Source organism: Diorhabda sublineata, chromosome 3, assembly GCF_026230105.1.
Source record: "Diorhabda sublineata isolate icDioSubl1.1 chromosome 3, icDioSubl1.1, whole genome shotgun sequence".
Lineage (NCBI taxonomy): Eukaryota > Metazoa > Arthropoda > Insecta > Coleoptera > Chrysomelidae > Diorhabda > Diorhabda sublineata.
In genome coordinates this window covers 36225395-36238208 of record NC_079476.1, presented here as the reverse complement: position 1 = coordinate 36238208, position 12814 = coordinate 36225395, and the positions used below count along the sequence as shown (strand labels likewise).

The 12814-nt window shown below is 29.8% G+C and overlaps 2 protein-coding genes across 2 annotated transcripts; one reads left to right on the top strand and one right to left on the bottom strand.

The window, feature by feature from the left end:
• The first annotated feature begins 149 nt into the window (after positions 1 to 149).
• Positions 150 to 10621, top strand: LOC130441630 (transmembrane protein 272-like). Its single transcript, XM_056775394.1, has 5 exons — positions 150 to 463; positions 710 to 820; positions 879 to 1001; positions 1929 to 2069; positions 2982 to 10621. Exons 1-5 carry the CDS (start codon positions 343 to 345, stop codon positions 3197 to 3199), a joined length of 714 nt encoding a protein of 237 aa, XP_056631372.1. The 5' UTR covers positions 150 to 342; the 3' UTR covers positions 3200 to 10621.
• Positions 10622 to 11108: 487 nt separating this feature from the next.
• LOC130441631 (glutaredoxin-related protein 5, mitochondrial) lies at positions 11109 to 11862 on the bottom strand. Its single transcript, XM_056775395.1, has 2 exons — positions 11533 to 11862; positions 11109 to 11458 (listed from the first exon to the last, which is right to left on the bottom strand). Exons 1-2 carry the CDS (start codon positions 11771 to 11773, stop codon positions 11277 to 11279), a joined length of 423 nt encoding a protein of 140 aa, XP_056631373.1. The 5' UTR covers positions 11774 to 11862; the 3' UTR covers positions 11109 to 11276.
• Positions 11863 to 12814: the final 952 nt, after the last annotated feature.

Genomic DNA, 12814 nt, shown 5'->3' with positions numbered 1-12814 from the left:
GAAAATACTTTGATTTTACTTTAATGTAAACCAGTTAAGCCCTCCACTAAAAAATTCAATAACTTACAAATTATAACTAACCTCTTGAAGCTTTCTCTTCTGAGATTACTTTTCGAATGTTCAGATCATGATCAGGTTAACCCGATCGTAGTTTCCAAAAATCCCTGCAGATAGATGTTCAAATTAATTTATTTATGAAGCTATATATTGACAATTGACGTATTGCCAAAATATTGATGATGGATAATTTTGATTTTTGGTTTTGGTTTATAAGGAAGACGTTTTAAAAACTGAAAATGATAGAAACATTATAATTAATATAATACGTTTCAATGTGATTAAATGCCAAGAACATCACAACATTTACTCCAATCTGAGAGACTACCAACTTCATTAGATATGTCTGGAGCTTTTACAGAACATGGTGCTCCTCCTTCATATGAAGAAGCAATTAATCCAAATGGTAAACATAGTTATTAAATATAATAATATAGGTAACAAACTAACATTCATTTTTTACCAATTGTGTTTGTTTCTGATTTTACAAAATTATTTTCTTAGGAAAAGATTCAAATCCAATTAAAACAATAAAATTTCTTAGGGTATAAAATTTTACTAGAATAATTATAATTTTTATTGATTAAGAAGGTACCATATGTGACAATATACTTACAATACTTAACTATTGAATGAGTTATTAATTTTGTAGCCCCACCTCCCTCATATGATTCTTTATTTGGAAGAGTACGAGAAGCACAGAAAACAAGTAAAGGAGTCCTAGAATTTCTGAAAAATGTAATTATAATTGTATTAGGCACATGTAAGTTCAATTTATTTTTATAGTATCAAAATCCATAGTTGAGAATTGTTGTTTTTAGTGGGATGTACTATAATATTAGGTGTTACAATTGTTATTCCAATATGTATGATAGTAATGGGTTCTATGTATTTATATGACTGTCCACAGGGAGAATACATTCCAGTTTATTTATTAGTAGGAGGTAAGGGATATCTTAAAAATTATTAATTCACTTCCTAACACCATTAACATATTTATTTGGGTGAAACTGTAATGAATTTTTTTCAATTTGATAAGAATCTTAATACTTATTGCTGCTGTACAAAACATATAAACAATGTAATAAATGGTGTATTTTGAAATCATTCATATAAGTGGCTTAAAGTCACACAAATTTTCAACCATATATTGATCAAAGTTACCTTGGAGAAATTTTATGAAAGTAATGCATAATGGTATGGCTAGCTCACAGCTTTGAATAAAATATAATTGTCTTTGAGGGTATATAAATGCTCAACAATTTATTGTTCAAAATTATGTTGGAGAAATTAAATGAAAGTAATGGTGGGGCTAGTTTTCAGCCATAACTGCTTTATAAGTTATTGAGTTATCTCTGAGACTCATTTAAATATTGTATACTCTTCAATGAAATCATAAATGGGATTTGAAGCATGTAATTGATGCCGGGGTAGGAAATATGTGATGTTAGAATATATCTGTTGATTGTTTTGGTTTTAAGTAATTTTTGTACATTTTTTAAAATTACATTTAACCTACAATATTAGTTTAAATTAAAAAATAATTACTTTCACATCCTTGAAGGTCTAAATTTAGTTATTGGAATAATTTATTATAATATTTTACAAGATGGAACAATCGAAATTAAGTATAAATTTTGCTGGGGAGTGTATATTTAAATCAGTTTTAGTATAAAACAGCCTCTTAAAATAAAATAATTTTTAGAAATATATTTGATAACAGATATGTTCCTGCTACAGGGCAGCTTCTGATAAATCAACTATTACTCCTTCTTTCTTTTTTCTCATATCCTTGTACTATCTGCATCTTTTTAACAACAAAGATTTAGTGCAAAAATTAAAAAAAAATGCAAATTAACTATGTTTACTAGGTATATTTGGTGTAGTAAAACAACTTTTACATTTATCTGCAAGAGTTAGACAAACAGAAGAAGAAAGACAAGAAGAGAATTTAAGACAATCCCCTACTCAAACTTTATTAAATTGTTTTATGCTAGGATGGTTCATTATTGGTAAGTTTGCAAATTTTGTTATTCAATATAGTGTTAACTTACCTTATTCTGCAAAAGTTTTTTAGATTTGAATCAATAAATACATCACCATTTTCTCAATAATTAATTAACTAAACAGAATGTTTTAGGTTTGTGTTTTATTACTCACTAGGGACCGAACTCTTCATCTTTTGTCTGTCATGAGGTAGCATCAGCCTGATGTGTCAGGATTAGATTTTTATACTGCAAAATTATTCATTTGAATTATATGTGGAAAATATTATGACATATTTGAATCAATCAAGATTATTACTACAAATTACAATTAAACAAATACCTTACCAAAAATTTGATTCAATATTTTGTGACCAGCTTAAAGTGATGATAACCAAACTAAATAAATAAGTAACAAAGTGAAAAAGTGGTTAGTGGACCACTGTCAATAATTATATTTGCTGCTGCATTGACTTTGGAGCCTGATTGATAGGTTGGTTGTTAAGCCAAAAGTAACTAGATTTTTCCCTAGAATGGCACCAAACTGATGATGTTGCAAGTGTGAGATCTTGCATGGAACAATCAGCTTAAACTGTGCATGTTTTTTATTAAGAAATATTGCGCCTTGCATTGCACATTGTATGTCAAGCAACATTTAGAATTATCATCAAATTTTAACCAATTCACACAAAATTTCTATGGAATTTATACCTAAACATTTCTCATGAACCATTTTACGTATTAAAAGAAATCCGTTTAATAGTTTCTAAACAGACAGATGCCGTGTTAAATAATTATATAGTACCCAGTAGTTGTTTCTCATATTTTTTTTAACAGCAAATAATTAATGTATGAAACTTTAAATTCATATGCTGAAGTTATAAATGTCTATTAAATGAATTATGTTTATAATTTAATGCATATTTGATTTATTTCCAGGATCTGTATGGGTGTATAAAGAATATGAGCCCAACTACGATCCTTCTCTAGGAAAATATTGTAACAAGAATTTATACTTGTTTTCATTTTGGTTGATAACATCTGTTTATATATTATTGGGAGCGCTAACTGTTTGTCTATGTTCGATTAGTTTAGCCACTATTATATTTCATACGGATCAAAGAGATGATAATGAAGTTAACGGCCGTCTATGGTAAATTGAAAGTAATAGGTGATATTAAAATTAGGCAGTTATGTTGTGGAAAACATTTCTAGGGATCATTAAAATTGTTTGCGGGTAGGATATTTTTTTTGGTTTACATGACAAATATACAAATGGTTTTGTCTTAAACCATTTCTATGCAGTTTTTAAATGACATTATATCAGTATCAAATATACAAATTGTTTTGTCTTAAATCATTTCTATACAGTTTTTAAATGACAGTATATCAGTATATATTCCTCAACTAGTATGGAAAATAGGATTCAGTGGTATACTGACGACCAACACAAAATACTTGACATTTATTTCTATGAAATAGCACTAGTTCATAGGGAAAAATATCGTCTAGGTGGTAGGAAATGTTTGTGTATAAGTGTTGAAAAGCTTGCTTTTCACGTGTAGTACAACAGAATGCTTTTTTTACTTATGATCAATCAATAAACTGAAACATTTTACAAAAAAACCAATTTATTACATATTATATGATTACCTATATAATCAACTCTAGCTTTATCGGAGGTTAAACGTACCGTTTAATACCAGTGGTCTACAATCGTAGATATTTCTTAATAATTCAATTTCAATACCCTTAGAGGTTAGTTTTTTTGTGAAACGTTGTTGCTCTTGATCTTGAAGCTGAGTTATTAAGAGTTTTCGGTGTTTTGATAGAAATGCTTGGGCAACACAAGCAATACAAGTTTTGCCTTGGTGGTGAAAAGATTTACTTAATTAGCAACAATAATGTATATAAATGATTTTAAGATAAAGGTCGTAAAAAAATATATTCATTATAATGCTCTGTCGATTAACATATATTCACTGTTTTATCACTTGATAATACATGACTATACCCATTCAAAGAATATTTTAAGACAATTAGCTTTGATTTTTTTTTTGGGAAAGGGACTATGCAGATGTAGTGATAATATTATGATGAAAAACCAAAAACCAAGAATCTAACATGTAATTCGATAGTAACAATAAAACTCAAGACTATAAAATCTGATACCAGATAATTTTAATGTTATTGTTTATTCAGAAATTTTGATAATTTAGGATAAGTATTCCAAAATAACATAATATTTACAGAAGGGTGATTCATTTCCGAAAAAATATTAATCTACACAGAAAAAAAATTCTAATTTTGAGCTCTTGCTATCAATTTTAAGTACTTTTACCATTTAAAGTGCTTGTAAAAAATGTTTTGTTTTCAAATTCCTAATACTTATTCACTTTTTACAATAATGCAAATCAGTTTGATGGAATTTTATGCTGTTCGAAATCGCTTTAGAGATTTTTCTTTTCTATATGAAGATTAATTTTTTGCTTGAGCTTTTTTTTCGTAAATGAATCACTCTAATATAGCTTTATTGATGAATTTGTCGCTTTGGATTTATGAATGCAAAATATTATCTTATTATTGGTAATATCTACAATGACATGGTAGTTTGTATTTATACTGAAAACTCATCGCTGTTCACACTTAGAGTTCACAACGCCAAGTACCCGAGCACTGAAATTTTTTTCCACTAATATGAAAATGCAATGGGAGTTGTAGACGAAAGTTATGTGAAGAACGCGCATTTTGGACACTGTAGATTTAAGCATCTAAATCGTTTTGATTTTGGGTCTCTTGTATTTAAAAATTTGACGTTTAGACTGTTCGTTTCAAATTTTTATCTGTCACATATATAACAGGTCTAAGAAACAAGAAATTAAAGATAGTGTGATTTATTGAACACATATAGTTTAATAATAATTATTCCTCATGGGAAGGAGTCAAATTCTATTGAATACGGATTTCCGTGAGTTTAAAGTATTTTTGACAAAACTGCTTGTGAAAAATAACTCATTTCGTCGCTAATGTTTCAATTGCCTCATAATAGGTTTGTTCTTGGTAGCTGCACGGGCAGAACTAGTTCAAGAAGTGTTCTTAGTAGCAGTGCAACAGGACTGCTTGCACTGGGTCTAGAGTCAATTCAGCCAGTGCAGTGTAATAAGTGTAATCTGGAAACGCTGTCACTACATCTTCGTTATCGGACGAATATAAAATATCAAAAAGTAATAAGTCGTTTTCCATTATTGTTAATACTACAAGGCCTCAATCACATCAAATAACCTCAACAAATGCTCCATTGCGTTCTGCACTGGTCCAGTTCCAGTGCAGCTACCAAGAACAAACCTAATGAAACCAATTCTGACATTATCAGGACATTTCAAGTTAATGATGTCAAAATCAGCTGATTTCATCATTTATTAAAATAAACAAAGGACTTTCTAATATGGCGAATGAACCATTTTGTGAAGTTATTTCTGTATTACTGAAATTAATTTTGCAAAAATGGCATTTTGTTGAGTTGTAAATTCTAGTAGTAATAATTTCAAACAAAAAAATCACCTTCAGCTTTAAATATAGCCCAAAAAAGCTTGTCCTAACAAAAATAATTATGTGCGAGAAAGAGAAATTGTTTACAAAAAACATTTGACTTAGTCTGTAACTTTGCGACTTGCACAGTTACTGACAAGTCCTGCCTTAAAAGACTTGGAAGAATTTTATATGCCCTCAGTTAACACTAAATGTCGAAATTTTCAATTTCCTAGCAGGGCTAATTTTTGCTTCTTATCGCAACTTCCAACCTTCCTAAACTATGCTTTACGCACAAAAACAACTTTACAAATTTGAAACACAAAGAAACGCCTCAACAGTTCTCCCTAAGCAGATTTGTACGGTTATAACTAGGCGTCAATGCTCAAGAACATTTTGAGGTTATGTTCTGAAATAACCTAAACGTGCCATTTCATGTTGATGTTCGACGCGTTAGATGAGGTCACGTGGTATACTTTCTACTGGTATGCCATCTTAAATTAATGAAGCGTCAAGCTTAAAAATATAGAGAAAATATGCCACCTCTATCAATAGATAATTTATTCAATAATTGCTAAATTTAATTTTTTTCTAATTTAGCAGTTATTGGATAAATTGATTTCAGGGTTTCGTACACAAAGTGCTTAATAAATTTTGAAGAAACGTCGAGCGAACGCTTCTAATGACCGCGGGCTTTAAGTGGAACGACATAGAGGGTGTTACAATCGTTGTGAGCGTTAAGTGAAATATTAGATACTTTCTATTTACATTCAAATGAACTGATACACTCAGTCACTGCTCAGTGAATAAAACGAAGGCGTAATGTGAATGCTATTAACAAAAAAAATGACATAACAACAATAAGATTATTTCCATCAATGGCCACTTGCACCATAAAGTTAACAATGGCTCAAATTTTAACACTGTTTTCCGAATTGCACCGTGTGTTAAACCCAGTGAACATTTTGAGGAATACTTTTTTGTTAAGAATTTTGTACTCTACATTTTTTTTTCGTATTCCTCATAGTTTTCGAGTTATTCGCGTTTTTGAGTTACAAGTTCCAAGCAGAATCTAGAAAATCAAAACCGCCCAATTTGATTTAAGGTTTTAGCTCAAAATCGCCTAATTTACCTGTACTATAATCCAATGCAATAGTGACAACAGGTGATGCCTTTAACACTGCAGCTAATGGCAATTTAACGATATCCTTCGGCCAAAAAAAATTGAGTTATGACGGCACAGGTGAGAATAATCTGAGTTTTAATGTAAATGGGAAGTAGCTTTTTTGTATTGCATAATACGCGTGAGATTTCACACAAAAAATACAAATTAAGCTTCACTATATTACTGCTCGTTTTTCAAATACCCATATACAAAATAATATTAGGATGATATTAGTAATATATTTTTTCTATTTAGTATAAGTAAATTAGGTGTAATGCATTTTGTAATATTACGAGGGCCGTTTTTTTTTCAACCTCCGATCGCTCCGTGCAGACGCTACGCGGGCTGTAGGCGACTGCCAAGCTCTCGCACTACACATTCCGCCATTGTTGACATTCAGGCGTCAGTCGGCGTTGCGCTACAGCCACGTAAACATGTCCGAAATTATTTTTCTACAGACTGAAGGCCATAGTGCTGCAGAAATACTTCGGAGAATGAGTCGTGTGTATGAGGAAAACTTCATGAGTGATGGTGTTGTGCGTGAATTGTGCGTTAATTCATTGGCGGCAACTTTTGAAGAGGGTATTGAAAAGCTTTTTCACAGATATGAAAAATATCTCAATCTCCTCGGTGATTATGTCAAAAAGTAACCTAACCTAACCTAAACGTATGTGTACCAATTTTTTGGTAAGCAAATTATTGTTTTATATGAACTTGTCTTTTATTTATAGCCTATCAGAGATTGAAAAAAAGGCCCTCGTATTTATGTAAATATTTGATTTATATAATGATTCGCGGGTATGAGGAAAGAAATTATTTTTTCTTGAAATTTTTTTCTAATATTTGATTGTTTTATTTTGATAAGGAAGGCATCTTAATTTGTGTGGTTCGGTTTACATAGCCATACCAAACTGTGATATATTTTTTTATAAGCTTTATATATTGTAAATTTTTTTCTTAAATCATGACTATATCGATTATGTTGATGCTGATATTTTATGAGATAATCATTTGTAAATGATCCATGATAAATAGTAAATTAATCCTGATTGAATTCACTAAAATTTTGATCAACATCGAAGGTATTGAGATATAGATAACCGAAAAGTTGAAACGTGATGGTGAAAATTCTTGCACTGGTTTTTTTATTAAGTACTGCCTTTTTTTGGTGGAGATGGTGCGGTTAGGGAGTGTGCATCTCATTATATGGCCTCCAAAATACATAGACTATGGAGAGCTTGCTTTTTTATTCAAAAATACATAATACCGCTCCTTGCTCAAGATTGGAAACCCATTACATATCAAAGCATGGGATCACTGTCCCCCATGCTTTGACGTGGGATCACTGTTCACCATGCTTTGAATGTTGAGGTTGATTGAAGACTGCATTCACTCATTTGTGTTTATTTACGTAACTATTCACAATTAATAACATGATTCTATGTACGATGATTAGAATACTCAAATGGCTCAAGATATTTTGAGCAGGGAAAGTGTGCGTTCTCTAAGGTTAAGTGGAGGAAATGTGTTCTGCTTTCGATGTGAAAAGATAAGAATTCGAGACTGAATAATAGAATGTGGTTGTGATTGTGAGATACCTGAAGATGCTTAACTTAGCAGATGATGTGGCGTGCAAATCCTTTACAGAGACGACGAAACTTCTATCCACATTTTCTCGGAAGTGTGAAACAATAAGAAACTCCAGAGCACTACACCCGGGAGCACTTGAACTAGAAGATCTCTAGCAATTACAGCCATACCACATTCTAGACTTTTTTAAAGGAGTGGGATTATTAGATCAGCTGTAAACACTGGGTTCTCCAGTATCGCAGCACGAAAGGGAGAAATAATAGATCCCCTGGGTCAGTGTATACGATACCCCAAAATCCATACATACAATATTTGACTTTCACAATAAAAGTAGTCAGAATGTTATATGTGTGTAGATAGTTTACAACATTAGCTTTGTGTTTTTTTGGTGAGAAAGATGTCTCCCATATTCCAGCTTTTTGACATATCTATTTCTCTCACATATTTCACAAACACCTGTAAACTTTTTTTATAGACAGTAATAATTAATATGGGTTTCCTTCCTGGCCATGTTACAAATGAAAATAGGACATCGTTTTGTAAATAATATTAAATCTGATTATCTCGCTAATTTCTTCCTTAATATTTATTTACAAATATAATTTTGGTCATCGAAACTAGATATAGTTACGAATAAAATATTTTTCTTCTATTTTGACCGATATTCTGACTGTTTCATTTTTGCTCAATGACAAATTAATTTATTATGTGAGTCTTATCTCTAAATTTTTAAAATAGTCTTGATTTTTAGGTCTCTTCTGTTATGAAATTAGTTAGATTAGGGTACATAAAATAAAACTAATTTTATAACAAAAGAGACCTAAAATCAAGAACATTTAAAAACAAACATATATAAAAGGTATAAGAAATATAAAAAATTTTCAAAATTTAATATCTAAACCTGAAAAAATTTTGTAGACAGATAAATAGATATACAACTGAAGCTGATATCTTAGATATATCTATCGATTATAGATCTAGAATATAACTAGTCATATATAGAATAGTTAATAGAATCATATAATTAGTTTCAATATATTTTTAACAACAATAAGGTATTGATTGACCAAAAAAATAAATTAAAGTGGAGGACTCAATCTCATGTAATTTAATGATATTCTCCAATGTAGCCATTAATTTTCTAAAACACGATGCCTTATAGATATTTACTTTACCTTAAAAATATATGTCATTAACAATTAACTGATTTGTCATACATTTTCTGGTTAATGGGAAGTAAAATAATACTTTCTACTGTCAAACTTTTCCATTTATTATAGCCTGTTTTCATTTTTATCACCTATTTTAGTGGATTTACCAGCAATGCAGGGAGGGTTATTGTTCAAACAACTGATCGAAATTAATAGTGGTGGAGCCATAAAGGTAAATTGGGATTTACTCAAACCCCATTGGATTTTAAAGTTTAGATTATACGAAGAAAAAGCGTTTAAAATTTTATATATATATATATATATATATATATATATATATATATATATATATATATATATATATATATGTATATATAGGGCTTGCTAAGAAACCCTTTAAAAGACTGACTGACTATTCAAAGCGACACAGACTTTTATTCATCAGACAATTCAAATGATGTTATGATTGTATAAAATCTCAACATTTCCTATATCTGATTCAATTTTTTAATTATTTCTAAAAGCTAAATCTAATAAATAAAATTATGAAAAATTGGGTAAAAAAATTAAATTAAATGAAAAATACCTACTTTGTTATAGCTACACACAATTCAACAATTTTTGCAACTGTGAATTGTGAAAATTGGCTAATTAAATTTTTTTTGTATCATATCATCAATGTATTTTTTTGCTATTTTGTGAAATGAATCATCATTTAGTGAAATGAAAACTTTTCAATAAATTAATATATCTTTAAAAGTTTTTCTGTCGATATTTTTAATTTCTATTATGATGCACGATTCTCTACAGGATACCTATACATGGTGGAAGTACTCAAAAGTATCCTTATATTAATAGCCATCCTCGAGTAAACCCCAGAATCCCCCTGGACTCTCCTACTAAAAATTGTTTTGAGATAAGACTTTCATGGAAATTTCGATGCACACTGCTCATACTTAACTTACATACCCAACTAACAATTTTATTATCAGTCTAATATCAAGAATCTCAGTCTGAAATTAATTTTTTATATTTCTTACATTGTTACTTGGGTATTACATAAAATATTTGCGAATATTATGTTTTGTTGTTTTTTATATTGTTATCTTTTGTTATATTACAATTTTAGTTAATATATTTATTTTACAGCATCTGTTTTTAATTGATTTAGAACCCGATAGCCATTAAAACGTGTCTTACATTTTCCAGATTATTCATTTCCAATACTTTGGTTTAAATCCATACAACAAGTATCTACTCACATATTAGTTCTCATAGAATCAGACACTGATCAATTTTAGTTAAAACTGTACTGGTTATCCAAAGAGTTAGAAATAAAATGTAAAAGCTTTGGCTCTAAAACTGTATTTATGAAGATGTCACACCAGTAAAATTTTGAAAGGTGTAAATAGATTTAAATATCTGAGAAAATATAAACAACCAAACCAAACCAAGCTCTGCCATACAAGAAAGAATACAAAGTGGTAATATAGCTTATTTTGTGAACCTGAAAAACAAACTAATAATAAGATCAACACTTAAAATCTACAGGATTCTAATGATAAGACTAAGAAAGAGAGAAAAGTAGGAAACTATCTAGCAGTTTTTGAATTTATCAAGAAAAGACATCCATAAGAGGGACTATTTTTAATTATATAATAATATGATACATATGTTTATTAATACATTCTAGTTTGATTGATTTCTGTTAATCTAAAAAGGAAACATGTGACTTATATAAATCATATGTACTGTAACTCAACATATATTATCAGTCAGAATACATTCACTACATTGTTATTATTTTGAACTATCTTTTTTTGGTGGATTATCCAAGAGTACACTTTTTATACCAGCTTTTTTTAATTCTTCAATTAAGTCACCTGACTGATGCATTTGAAGCATTATATCACAGCCTCCAACAAACTCACCATCAATATATATTTGAGGTATGGTAGGCCAATTTGAATATTCTTTTATACCTGTAACAGGAAACCATATAAATGTGTTAAAGAGGCTATTAAAATAAATAACTTCAATTGATTATTTTATTTACCTTGCCTAAGAGCATTGTCCTCTAATACATTATGAGCGTCATACGTAACGCCATGCATTCTTAGAATTTGTACGACGGCGTTACTAAAACCACATTGTGGTTGTTCTGGTACACCTTTCATAAACACAACTACTTTATTATTTTTCACTAATTTGGAAATGTCTTTTGATTTTACACAATAAAACCTGCAAATGGCACTAAAATGAGATTTAAGTAAACTACTCCGATTGATGAGACTCATTTCTAAACGTTATATTTATATAACAAAAATACTAATTTTATACGGCAAAGAACAAATTGGTTATGATTATTTGACATAATCAGACTTTTGTTTTGAGAATTGACATGATATATAGAATTGCAGTACAACAGAATTAGAAAACCATAGAAAAAGTAGAAGTATACTGAAGCATGGATATAGTAATACTATGTCTATGGTTAAAATCATAACATGTTTAAATTCGTAAGACCAAGATAGAAAATACACATGTAGAGAATCGCCCGAATATCAAATAGTATTTCATTTCGAAAGATCAGGCCAGAAATTGATACTTGCAATGATCTTGGTGTATGCCACGGTCTTACATACGGATATGAGCCCTTGGGTGCAATATTCTTTTGGGCGTTCCACATAACGACTACCATCGTTGTAATCGCGGCTAGAGCGTCACTCATGTCAAGAGATGAGTTGCAGTGAGCGTTGAAAGAATTAGCGAAATTTTCAAAACGCTAGTAGCAACGCAGAATACAATCATGTGAACCTATCGCATTATTTGATACGGAATATAAGTACTTAGCATTTTTGTGAGGCACTACTAAATATTTCACTATCGCCACAGAAGATATTTTGATTTTACTTGTAATGTAAATCAGTTAAACACTCCCCTAAAAAATTCAATAACTGACACATCATAAGTTCTTGAAGGTTTCGCTTTATTTTTTCTGTTTTGCCATTCGTTAATATTTATCGCAATGCTCAAAACGCCTCGTAAACCATTCCACTTGGGTTTACGATTATAACGCTATGGATTAAGTGGAACGGGTAAAAAATTTGTCTTAAACGTGATATCGCGAGTGCTTAGCGGAATGCTATATGTATATATATATATATATATATATATATATATATATATATATATATATATATATATATATATATATATATATATATATATATATATATATATATATATATATATATATATATATATATATGCTTTAACTCTTTCAATCGTGTGCCTATACTATGAAGTATGTTACACAATGTATAGTAGAGTAGAGT

What these genes read in the sequence shown, in the direction of transcription:
- LOC130441630 (XM_056775394.1), top strand. Translation starts at nt 343, where the DNA reads ATGCCAAGAACATCACAACATTTACTCCAATCTGAGAGACTACCAACT. An exon ending in TATAATTGTATTAGGCACAT is followed by an intron (nt 821 to 878) that starts GTAAGTTCAATT and finishes TGTTGTTTTTAG; the next exon opens with TGGGATGTACTATAATATTA. An exon ending in GCTAGGATGGTTCATTATTG is followed by an intron (nt 2,070 to 2,981) that starts GTAAGTTTGCAA and finishes ATTTATTTCCAG; the next exon opens with GATCTGTATGGGTGTATAAA.
- LOC130441631 (XM_056775395.1), bottom strand. Translation starts at nt 11,773, where the DNA reads ATGAGTCTCATCAATCGGAGTAGTTTACTTAAATCTCATTTTAGTGCC. An exon ending in GGACAATGCTCTTAGGCAAG is followed by an intron (nt 11,459 to 11,532) that starts GTAAATAAAATA and finishes TTCCTGTTACAG; the next exon opens with GTATAAAAGAATATTCAAAT.